Below are 12,894 nucleotides of genomic sequence, written 5' to 3' on the forward strand. Positions count from 1 at the left end.
ATTAAATTGATAAAAATAACAATCAAACCTTTTCAAGAAAAATAACTTTAATCACAAACATAATTTCTACAACTACTCTAAGCTACATTAATTTTTCCCTGGGATTTTTATATTAATAAAATAATTCCAGTTTTTTACTTTTTCTTAACATTTGCAACATAATTTGATTTATTAAACCTGATTGTTTTGACTCAATTACAAAAATAAAAACTAAGAAACGCTACCATCATTAGTAAGTACAGTGACAGATCACTAGTAAGTACTCTCACCAGTATGAGGCCCTATTAAAAGGTTTTTGTTACATTTTGCAATGTAACTTCTATATATAATATAAGCAAGTGTAACACATAAATTGAAGTTTGAGACTTTAATGAAGGGAAAATAGTATTTTACTTAATTATTGTTTAAATTTTTTGAAGAAAGGATACCATTTGTGACTTAAGTTTTTACTCTCCAGCAATTGTTTTCAAAGTCATTTTTCGATTTAGGATGTTAATTTCAAACCTTGCACCCAAATTTCGAATTTGCATCGACTTTATCTATTATCTTTAAAATCACTTCAGTTGAAAACTTAACTTGCTGATGAATACAAGACGTATTGGTAAATTGATCGTCCAAGTTCGAACTAGTGACTGAAATGCACAAAAATTTTTTTGTTCTTAAAATGTTAATAATGCACACAGCCAGCTGATTTGTTAATTTAAATTAAACTTTAATTGATTTAGATTTGACTGAAAAATGCTTATTTTTGCAGACTCATTAACCAGACTCATTAACTTTTCTCTCAGTTGGAAATGTAATTATCAAAGCACTCCACTGCTCTTTTGTCTGGAAAGAATTTTTCATGCTACCCTTGCTAATTTTCCATGCAAATATTGCTCAGCACCTCAATACGTTCTTCGAGATTCATAAAAATGATCTTTGAGACTGTTGTTTCCAACCCAGATCGATCACACACACGCACTGTTCAACTAATAAAATAAATGAGACTGACAATTTTACCTCAAACTCACTGGATTTTGTTAACAGCCATTAAGACTTCTCCTCCTTAAACTGAAAGGCTGTAGGTTAGAAACAGAAAGTGAATAGATTTTCCTGAAAAATGGGATGGAGGCACCGACTCAAAGGCCATTTAATGGGGTTGTTTTTAACATGAAGTCTAATGGCTAAAAAAACTGTGCCATAGAAAATTAGCCATTAAGAGGGGATGGCAGCTCGAAGAGGTTTAACTGTGTTATGGTTTTGTATAGATGTTTTGTAATCTGCTATTGTAAATACAGTTGAAATCGTAGTGACAACTCTGTTTTAACATCAAATAAATTTCAGTCGCTCAAAAACAGTAATGAAGATTCTCCGTAAAGTCACTTGACTATAGAGTTATAAATATTTTGGGCCTTTAGATGACATTACAAGTTTCACTAGACAAATCATCAGGGTTTCCACTCTCATTCAAGGACTTTTCAAGGACCTTTTCTAAAAATTCAAGGACTGTAAGTTTATATATTTTAGGCATGAGAAAGCATTTTTTAATTAAATAATCCCAGTGAACCTTTAAATGCAGGGCCATTTCCTTGCTTACAACTTCAAGATGGTGAACAACTGGGAAAATCTGCAAAATTGGGGAAAAATCACTAAACTACCAGATTCTAGATAAGTTGTGCCAATTTCCTGAACATTTCAACCTATTGATCATTTACATGGTGTTAAATGCAAAATTATGTCCAGAAAATGACATTTAGAATTAAATTTAAGAGAACTTTCATGAGCGTGAGAGGCAGACTTAGATAAAATGAAAAGCTTTCTGCGAACACAAATCCTAACTGGAAAATTTTCTGCAAATAATTATTTTGCCTCACTCACCCTTGAATAAAAAATTAAATTTATATTCAAATATGAAAGAGACAAAAAAAAAGTGCTTTAAATCATTACATCATTTAATTTTTTTTTACAATAACATATAGTTTGCTTATTTTTCACCAACTGAACCACTGCCAAAACCATTATTTTTTTTACACATGTGCTTTAAAACGCTTTTGGAGAAAGGCTTTAACAGAAATAAATTCTGGGATTTTCTTAAAAATTCCCTTTAAAAAAAATAAAATATATATACATATATTTTTTTAAATCAACGGTAGCAGTTTGAAAAAAAATTTCTGCAGAGCCAAAAATTTTCTGCGAACGCTGTTCGCGCGTTCGTCTATATTATGTAAGACTGGTGAGAGGGTAAAAGAGAAAGAAAAATAATCAAAAAATGTTTTCTGGTTGGTTTTTGCAGTCCCTCGGCTCAATTCACAAACCAAAAACGACCTACGAAAGGGTAAGACTGGCGGCACTCTCTGCTACTCTTCTGCTGGAACATCACTGTTCAATAATTACATTCAGATAAGAATTGCTTCAAATTGCTTTTAGGAAAAAGTGCATATGTTTAAATATCAAGTCAATTTTTAAATCTATAAATATGAAATTTCACTTTAACGCAAATAAATATTTAATCACACCAAATTTTTTTCTGTTTCACACTTTTTATTATTCAGTGTTTGCGCTCAACTATCCGTAACCTGAGTCCCAGGGACCCATTAATGAAACAGATTTGGGTTCTTTGGTGGAAAAAATGAGTCCCTTAAATTTTAAACAGAAAATCTTACCATAAAAATGAATAATATAAAAAGGTTAATACTTGGGAAAAAAACTATCCACATAGTGATTTAAAAAAGTTATGAAATAAACTAAATTGGTTTTATTTTTTATGATTATCATTGTAAAATTATTTTCAAATAATACACTTGCAAGACTTAGTTATGTGAGAAACTATTTGATCAGTTACAATGAGATAATCACACTCAAAATTTACTTTAAAAAAAATTAAAGTTGGATTTTACCAGAAAATACTAAACAAGTCCTCTGATTGATCAAGCAGAAAGCACTTCCTTTACCTTTATTTTCCTGGAATTTTTTCTAGATGAAAATACCAAAAAGCCCCCTTCCCCCTATCCAGCATGAACTATCATCAAGTATCATTGGGAATTACATAGAAATAGAAGAAAAAAAATCGCAAGCGAATGAACCCAACGCAAAAATCGCGATCGCAAAAACCGAACCATTCTCTCACAGGAGTGTGAAAACTGCTCATCTTAAATCAGTACATTTGACTTAATTTTGACTCTTTCAAAATATCTGTTTTGGCTTCCGTGCTATTTTTAAAATCGATTAATACCTGACTTTTGCAAGTCCAAGTAAAAAAAACCCATCAGAAAGAGATGAATTACTAGAAAGAGGACAAGCTTAAAGTGCTTTTGTATAAAGTTCAAGTATTCATAAGCAATTTAAGAAGAAAAATGTGTGAAGTTCAGAACTTTGTGTTCAGCGCGATCGGGAAAATGTTCGCCATTTTTTTTTCTCCTATCCTGTTATTGGGGATGCATGATTTTCAAAAAATAATTCTGGTTACACGAGTGCCAAATAGATATATGCTTTTACTGTACAGTTGTCTTGTATTAATCCTGAAGGTTACATTGAAACCACACTCTTACTTTTAGTCTTCATTGCTGTTTTCAGGAAAGATAAAAGTTGAGGGAGAGCTTGTACAGTTTACAGTACAATGGACTATTTATGAATCTGCAATATTTTGCTCCCTGAGCTCAGTCCAGGAGGTCACTGTAAGTTCCAGTCTTATCACTAATAAAACTCCATTGACTGGTCAACAATAGGGGTTTGTTTGAATAGCTGATAAAGAGATAGGGTCATTTTAATTCCTTTCTGTTGATTCTCCTGGTTATTGAAGCTTAAAAGCAATTACTAAATGGATCTTCAGCATTTTCCACAATTTTTTTTTCTTATCTTTTGGGTTTTCTGGGTCCCTAGGACCCGAATTTTCGCGGAAGTTGCGTCCCCTTTCCGCGAATTTGCGTAAAAAACCCGCTATAGCGCGTAAACGCGAACCCTGTTATTAATTGAAAATAATCTTTATTGATAACATTTTAAACTATTTGATTAAAATATAGTAATTGTTCATCCTTTAGAAATTACTAAGGAAATACTACATAAATAGTGCCATTCACAAAAATTTCTTACTCCTGTAATTTTTCATGGTCAAACATCTATATTTTTCAATTGATATGCTTGAAACCATCTGTTCAGTTTTCATGTTTCGAAACATTACTTTTGCTTGATTTTTTCCGTACTTTAACACAAAGAGTTCATAATTTTAGCACAATGTTGTAAAAGTGGAATAAATAGACTTGTCAACTTTTGGAAATGGCCGATGGCCACCAATAAAACTTTTACATGAACACTACTATTTCATCTGATTAAAAAAGTTAGCTTAAATCAAATTAAGATTGCACAAAAGAGAGAACAATGCCTAAGTACAAGTGCAAAAGGTGAAGAGGTTATGTATTTATTAAATTAAATAATATCATCATAGATTTAAAAAAAAAGAAAGAAAAAAGACGAAATAGGGGGGGGGGGGAATCTGCATTATTTTGCTATTAAGACACTGTCAATATTCTCTCCTAATCCCAGTCATCTTTCATATTTTTAACTAATTTTGTTCTCTAAAATCACTATAATTTTAAGTTAAACACATGATTGAAAGTTTCTAGTGGGTGCGACAAAATGACAAGTGTGCAAGTCCTCTACTACAGAACATAAAATAAAAAGATTGGGGAGGGGGGAGCCAAAAAATTAGTGATGAACAATGAGTAGAATCACATATAAAAGAAAAACGGAGAGTTTTACAGAAGCAGATACAATCAAATTTCAAAATGCAAAAATAAATTGGGACTACCACATAAAAAACCGCAACATTTCATATTTTCAAGGGCTCATGGGGAAATCAATACTTTTTCAGGGTCCCTAGTTAGCAAAATAAAATTCAAGGACTTTTCAAGGATTGGGAACTCTGACCATCTATTTCATGAATAATCAATTCCATATTTAAATTATTTACTAATGGCATTAATGTTTAAGCCTGTGTATATCTGTTTAGCTACAAATTTTAAATATTTGGCTCTAAAAATTGAACTTACCTGGCTTGAGGTGTTTGAGGTATAGTTGTATTGCTGTTGTTATTGTTTCCAGATTGACTAAAAATTTGAAATTTTGGTGGATTTCCTTCTTGACTTCTCCTAGTCATTGGTGTCTATAAATACAAAAGAAAAAATTAGTATCTTTTTATAGTAAATAAAAGTAAGGTTTCAAAGAAATTCTGGAAGGAAGTCTGTGGCGGACCTACGTCCAGGAGACCCCATAGCACCTACAGCCTTGAAATTTTGCACAAAATTATTTTGAGCACCGAGGGTGTGCACCTGGGGTTTTATTTTTTTAAATTTAAATTTGTTTTTTTTTTTGTAATTAATTTTTTAAGCTCAAATTTCACGTAAATTACCTATTATTGCTTTTTAAAGGGGTGAAAAATAACTTACACATATTATTATATATCGTTGGAGAGGGTAGAATTGTCCGCGCAATCTACGTGATTTATTTCAATGCCCTAACTTAAATACAGCGAGAGTTATTTGCGTTTTTAGCTCGAACTGCTTTAGGTTTACCTAAAATTTAAGCACTACTTTCTTTATTAAATCTATCAGTAAAAAGCGAAGGAATTGTCCCACAGTTTTCATTTTGACACCACTGAAAAGAGCGGCTTTTTTTACTCCAGATCCTACTCGACTTATGGTCGAAAAACTTGGCTTCCATCTCCAAAGGAAAAAAAGTTACAAGCAGTTAAAAATCAAGTTTGAATAATATTATCTCCATTAAAATTACTGATGTTTTATTTGGCGTTGCCATAGTTACGTCTTTTCGATTCGCATGTTTCCTCTTTCTTATTCAAACTTTAAGGGTTTCGATTCTTACGGAAAATCTTAGGATCAACTTAATTCAAGCCCCAAGCTAAAGAGCAAAATATATTACTAGAGACCACGAACATGAAAGCTACTTTTCAAATGTACAAAACAGCAGTTTTGCGATGCTCAGGAGTTCCTTAGCCTCAGCAAGTCGGTGCAAGTTATTTTGAAACCCGGGGAAGGGGTGCTTTTTGATTTAAATGGAGTTTCTTTCTAACTGACGATTTAAATTTTTGCGAATCAAATAAGATTGTGAAGCAATCTTCGGGGGTTGGTGAGCATTAGCGAGCAGGGGGCAGAGCCCCTTAGTGTTAAAAAAAAAAGAAAGTAAAAAGATATTAGTAAGAAACATTTCCATTAACTGAAAAATATAGGAATAAAACTCTCTTGAAAGAGTTTTCAAATGTTTTATGGGAAGAGAAATTTCACTATTTATAGCACACTATTGGTTTTAAAATAAACTAACTACAGTCGAGCCCGCTTAATGGAATAGGCAATTTGCCAGGAAAAATTATTCTAATAAGCGGGATATTCTATTACCCGGGATAAAAATAACACATATCAACGGTGTAGTAAACGGGAATTTTATTACATTGAGTGGGATATTCTATTATCTGATATTCCATTAAGTGGGCTCGACGGTACTAATAAAAAACAAATATGCACCAAAATTATACATGATTGGTTTCCATGTAGAAGAGGAATAGAGTATAAAGTTTTCCAAAACATACGTTGCAGTACATGAAATCTGAAATTTGGATAAGCTGTGCTTATCAAATCTAGATGATGATTTATATGCAGGTTCAGATCTAAAACTTATTCAAAAAAACAAATGAATTGGAAAAGATAATTATGTTCACAAAAGTTTAAATTTTGAGTTTAAAATAGTTGATAAAAGTATTATTTAGCACTAAGCAAAGAAAAAAGAAAGCTAATAAATTAATGAAATACAATATGAGAGCTTTCTGCTCGAATTTTTCATTCCCCAAATATTATTTAAAGCTTAGTGTTAAATTTGAGTGAATTGAAATTAATAAGGTAAAAAAGATCAAATACCTTTTTCAAACAGGATTTATCAGAACCTGGAACTTCATGGTCTTGATTTGAAGTTGGAGTTGACAGGGGTAAGATGCCAAAACTATAAAACATTTTAACAAGAATTTTGAATAAAAGTATTTTAACAATAAAATCACATTTTAACTCACTATACTTAGATTAAAAGCCAATTAGTCAAACTTTTATTTTAATAGCTTTATTTTTAAACACTGAAAAAACATTTAAAATTATTTTTAAAAGTTTATTATCACAGCATCAATTATAAAATAAATTTATGTATACATATTTTAAAAATCTAAGTTGCATCAGTTTCTAAAGATGATTCTAGCTGCCAATAACAATGTAATAGCTATTAAATGAAACACTAATGTACTCACCAGGGTGTGATAGGGGAATGTGAAGCTTGAGTACCAAATAAATTTCTACAATTTTTTGAAATCTTTTTCTTAGCTAACGTAGGAAAAGGAACCCAAGAGTTATTTTCAGGTGTATAAACTTCGATAGCAACATCTGGAGTTGATCTGATGAACGCTAAAGGAGACTGACTGCTGTAGATTGATGGAATTGGTGACACAGGAACAATTTGTATTTTACTAGAAAGTTGACTAGATTCCTAAAACAAAAATTTTTTCAACATTTGAAAATTGACGATAAACCAATTTTTTATTTTTTATAATCTATAGCAAGTATTTAAAGAGTTGAATAATACATAGGAAATGAATTGATATTTTAGATCTTCCATTTACGCTTCACACTTTGCTAATTTATTAGCTTTGATTATTCATTGCAAAACTTGGGCTATTACTATTCATTTGATATACTGGAGAATTATAGCCCATCAAGTAGCAAATTAAAACATTTGCTTGAAATTCCTGCTACTGCACTGTTGTCATGAATATACAATTTTACTTCAGGGATGCCTTTGCCATATTGAAGTATTATCACATTTTTTGAGCTTTTGGCAGTGATTGCGTACTAAAATTTAAGAGAGGAAATTCCTACAGTGTATTTTAACACATTGACTGCGTCGTCGACAGCCTATATATGGACTCCCTGCGCTAAGCTAATTATTTGAAACAATTTGAAGGAAAAGTTTTATTGGACTTTTTCATGAATAATACAGCATACAAAACAAATTCTATATATTTTTTTTCTAGAGATTTTCCACACTGTGATATTTTTCAAAGCAAGGGACAACACATAAGGTATCTCGTTTGATCGCACGCACGCCTGCTTGCATCAGAAAATGTTTTCAAAGCAAACACAGTAGTGGGGCCGGAGGAAGAGTTATCTCGTCCCTAGCGCATACAGTGTAATTCTGGAGGACGAGTTATCTCGTCCCTAGCAGTTGATGCGTTAAACAGCAATGGGATTTCACAACTTAGCTTGTGTTTCGCACAATCCCATGCCTTATTTCAAATCCTGCATATGTACGCACACACACACATGATATGAAAATATATTAATATTGTAACTAAAACATATCCACTAATTTGTGTTATTGATATTATTCTGCCCTGTGTATACATTTAGTTTTAGGGAGAAAAGCAAGACAGGGAAATTAAATTATCTTGCATCATAGTGCTTTCACCTGGGGTACTGAACATTAAAAAAAATATTAAAAGTAAAAGAATAAAAAAGGCATTGGAATGTAAACATTGTAAATCAAAACACTTTTTTTGCAAGAAATTTCAAACATTTTCTGAGTGGAAATAACCCTATCCAGAAAAAAAAAAAAAAAAAGGTTTTCCCCTCAAAATTTCCAGTTTTTTTCTCTGACCATTCCCATCTCTACTCCGTGCCTGACATTAAATTTATGCTTGGTAATATTTTTATTTGATACTAAACACTAATTCAAGTAAAACAGTTTTTAAAACATTTAAAGAAAAAAATCTTACCTGCATGATATCATTGCATACAACAGGAGTTTCTTTGATATAATTTACATTATTTGGCACAGAAGTTTTATTTACTAAATTTACTAAAGGGTTAGTGCCATGACATAGTGATAGGTGATCAACATTGCTGATATTAAATATCTGTCTAGGATCTGGCTTTTCACCTATTTAAGGAAAAAAAATACAAAGTTTTATAATCAATCAAACATTTGACTTTTCCACTAGAATGAGTTATAAAAAACATTTTGTACCTAAACTTAAAAGAGATTCATACGAAGACCACAGAAACGGATTTAACTTCAAGCTTTTCCTGAAAATATCAATAATTAATGGTGAGGAAAATGGCTATTTACTTTAAAAAATAAACAATTTTATTTTCATTTTCAAATTAAAAAACATGCACTAACCTGTAAGCTTCTGCAGCTTTGGTATCTCTTGAAGTTTTATGACACACATGGCCTAAGAGTTGAATTGCAAAAGAAGAGAAATCACCAAATTCAGTTACAATTTCATCCAGACTTCTAGGTTTTGCAACAGCATTCCCAGTAATGGAGAATTCAGCTTCTGAAAATCTGGAATAGCCAGAAATAATAACTTAAGAGCTTTTGAAACTAAACTGACAATTATAAATTTATAGTCTGAACTCTCGAGATATGAATTTTAGAATTCTCCAGAGAACAATGTTATTCAATATTGTTTGTTCTCATGAAAAAAAAAATATCTTGTAGAAAACAAAAGCCATAGTTTATTGAAACACTTCAAAATCAACATGCCCATGAATATGTCTCCTGGTCAACATGTGTGTGTGTGTGTGTGGCTTTCCTTTTCTCTTCTATCTCTTCAATAATGAAGTAAAAAAGTAAACAATAAAAGCTTGGACTACACTAGATGTAGAAACATAGTAGATACGAACAGGGTTACTGAAAGGTCATGTCAGCCTAGTTGGAAACTAGGGGACTAATCCTTTGGGGTCCCGGCTAAGAATAGGATTAGTGAATGTGGTGGTGGTGATGGGGATCCAGTGACCAAACTGACAAGAGCCCTGTACACAAATTATATCAATTTGATGTAAAAATATCCACACATAGAAGAATTTATTTAAATTGTATTTTTGAACAGAAATTGTAAACTACACACACATAATGCAAGCTTGTCCAAGAAAATAAAGAAAAAAAAATCATTTTATTTGCTGAAAATTATGGCAAGCATTATTCTTCAAGTTATCAGCTATTTTTTATAAGATGTTTTAGATACATTATATTATCAAGGACAGTGGCGCACACAGGAATTTTGCAAGGAGAGGGTCCAAGATCGAAAGCCTCAGTCTTATATCATATCCCCATTACGCCGTCAAACATATTGATTTGTTTTTTTCGATTCTCAAGAACGAAAAACAGTAAAAAATAAACTATTGAATGAACAGTTTGTGTTATTTAATAAAATATACTTAAATAAATTACCAAACAGCAAAATAATATACGCATTAACTTTTCTCATAATTAAAAAATGGGTTCAACAAATCAAATTGATCGTTGTAGAAGCAGCATATGATTTAGAAGTTCATAGAATCTCATTTGGTGTAATCTGTAATTACAAAACTAAAACATGGTTTTTTAGTGTATTCATTTATAATCACCATTCTGCTTGTAATAGGCAATTCGTTATAGGAAAAGTGCACAATATTTAACAAAAATCTTTTATCATGAGGATTTTTTTTTTCACTTATTAGAACTGAAATTAATGTTACCTTTGTTTGAATTTATTTTACGTACAAAATACACAGAATCGTAATCAAGCGGGAAAAAAAGCAAGACCTTTGGGAGGGGTCCGGACCCCCTGGACCCCTCCCTTGTGTGCGCCACTGATCAAGGACTTATTTTTAGGTCTCTGTCTGCTAAAAAATGACTGAAAGATTACACTAAACCTAGTAAACATCTATTTGTATAATAAAGGATTAGTTATTGGAGCAAATATTTTCATTTTAAAACTTTGTATATCTTAGACACATGTTTACAAGGTTTTGCATGATTTAAATATCAAATCATTATTCAGCTAGTCAAGACTAAATTAATGAAATTAATTTAAATCAAAGATTCAAAAAATCAACTAGTTTTATTAAAAACTGTTTTTCCACTATAGGATGGTAGTCAAGAAAAAATTAACTAAATAAATGTAAGTTATACACTTCAATTTTTCACAGAAATCTTACAGTTTTCAAAACACTACTAAGATTGTACAGCATCGACTGAAAATGAACTTACTTTTTCAAATCAAAACAGCATTTCGCAAATAAAAAACGACATTGAGGACTTCGACATCCTTTACGTTTTAAAAGGGAATATGCAGCCGCAGTCCTTCCTGCACGATAATAACAAGTAGCTAAAAGGTGCAACGTGTCATCTGAATCCACTAAAGGTTTAAAAAAAGGAAGATTAAAATTAAAGTATGAAAAAATATATCAAAAACTTAGTCCAGCAATGAAAACACAACGTAATAAATACAGCACAATATAAAAATCTTAACTATGCAGGGGTGAAAGTTGCAGATTCTCAAGACTGATTTTGAAAGGAAAAGTGTCTCAAATTTTGGTTTTAAGTAACAAAAAAAGAAGGAACTTTATACTGAAAACATTTGCGGAAAAACTATGGTTTAAATCAAACAGCCCTATTACAAATTATAATTTATTCCAAGTGATTTTCTGCTATTTTAGTCTCTTCAGTAGTGATAAATAATTTTATCGTAATTAAAATTCAGAAGCAAAATTCAAACATTCTAAATGTGTAAACTTTCAGAATTTATTGTTTACAATTTAATTTTATGCATAAAAACATAGGTGACCCAAAAATTTGAATAGAAGAGATGCGGTGTGTCTGAATAAAATAAATACTTAAACTATTAAAAATCTGAATCAAAAATTTAGTAAAGGGATCAAGATAAATACACTTTTGGGAAATAATGAACATGATACAAACCTTCAGCAAATAGTCTCTCACCAATGAAAATTGCATCTTCAAACGCATAGTGATTTAAAGCATGCCAAACAGCTGCCTAAAAAGTAAAATAAAAAAAAGAAAAAAATGTAATACTGAGTACCGCAGTAAGATAAAAATATGAAGTGTTTGCGCAAGCGCATACAACTAAATGCAAGTATAAAAATAAAACAGGCAACATTTTTAGGAAGACTTCTTTTTTGCTACATGCATTATATTAGGCTTGCCAGAATTCTAAAATGTTCAACCAGGACCCCTCCCCCCCTCGTCGTGAGCATTCAAAAAGAAACCAGAGAAATTTTCCGAAACTACAAAGAACTCGACCCCTCCCCTGCCCCCCCCCCGTAAAACTTTTTGAAATATGCAAACAAAATTCAAAAGAAACATTTTTTTGAAAGTTTTTTTTTTTTTTTGAAACAGTTTCTACGCTTTAAAATGTGTTGCCAGCCCAATTTTTTTTGGAAATTTCGGATCCCAAACACGCTTGAAGGGAACACACCCTTCCTTGGTTTTGGTTTTTAGCGTGTTTTAGAGGGTAGTTCCTTCTCAATGCTATGAATAATGACTAATTATGAGCCTAAACCAGGGATAACAATGAATGACCCAAGCAGATAAATTTAAACGTTATATTTCATAGCAGTAAAATTAATATAATAAAGATCAACAAGTCCATGTTTCAAATGACAAAATAATTTTTCAAAATAATCTTTAATTATTTTTAGACTTTTTTGGTCATCTAATCAAATTTATCTTTTTCCGGGACATGAAACAAACTAGCCGGGACGCTGGGATTTTGGCTGAAAACCGGGACTGTCCCGATCAAACCGGGATGTCTGGCAAGCCTAATTATATTGTCAGTCAGATTATGACATCCAATATTCAGTAAACAAGTCGAAGGCTTATCTTCTCGTTGTAGCCAAGATTCATTACCTACAGACTAGTGAATAAAATTAATTTATGACTCCAGTGAGAGTCTGTAAGCAAGGGAAGTATTTAGCTCATAAGTTTTTGGCATAAGTTAAGGTAATAAGCAGCAAGTTACCGCTCTTAAGACAGGGGCTAAGGTAGAACTACACATGCAACATGCCAACAGCCTGGTTATGA

At 31.6% G+C, this 12,894-nt stretch overlaps 1 protein-coding gene across 1 annotated transcript in view; it reads right to left on the reverse strand.

Moving 5' to 3' along the window:
* Positions 1–12,894, reverse strand: part of LOC129226680 (cell division cycle protein 27 homolog) — a 28,389-nt gene that overhangs the window by 14,750 nt on the left and 745 nt on the right. Inside the window, exons 2-9 of the mRNA XM_054861311.1 lie at positions 11,773–11,848; positions 11,062–11,209; positions 9,208–9,372; positions 9,052–9,110; positions 8,801–8,964; positions 7,280–7,515; positions 6,903–6,984; positions 5,028–5,140 (exon numbers count right to left, since the gene is read on the reverse strand). Coding sequence (XP_054717286.1) covers positions 5,028–5,140; positions 6,903–6,984; positions 7,280–7,515; positions 8,801–8,964; positions 9,052–9,110; positions 9,208–9,372; positions 11,062–11,209; positions 11,773–11,848 — 1,043 coding nt within the window. The remainder of the gene's footprint in view (positions 1–5,027; positions 5,141–6,902; positions 6,985–7,279; positions 7,516–8,800; positions 8,965–9,051; positions 9,111–9,207; positions 9,373–11,061; positions 11,210–11,772; positions 11,849–12,894) is intronic.

The sequence above is a fragment of the Uloborus diversus genome, chromosome 1 (assembly GCF_026930045.1).
Source record: "Uloborus diversus isolate 005 chromosome 1, Udiv.v.3.1, whole genome shotgun sequence".
NCBI lineage: Eukaryota > Metazoa > Arthropoda > Arachnida > Araneae > Uloboridae > Uloborus > Uloborus diversus.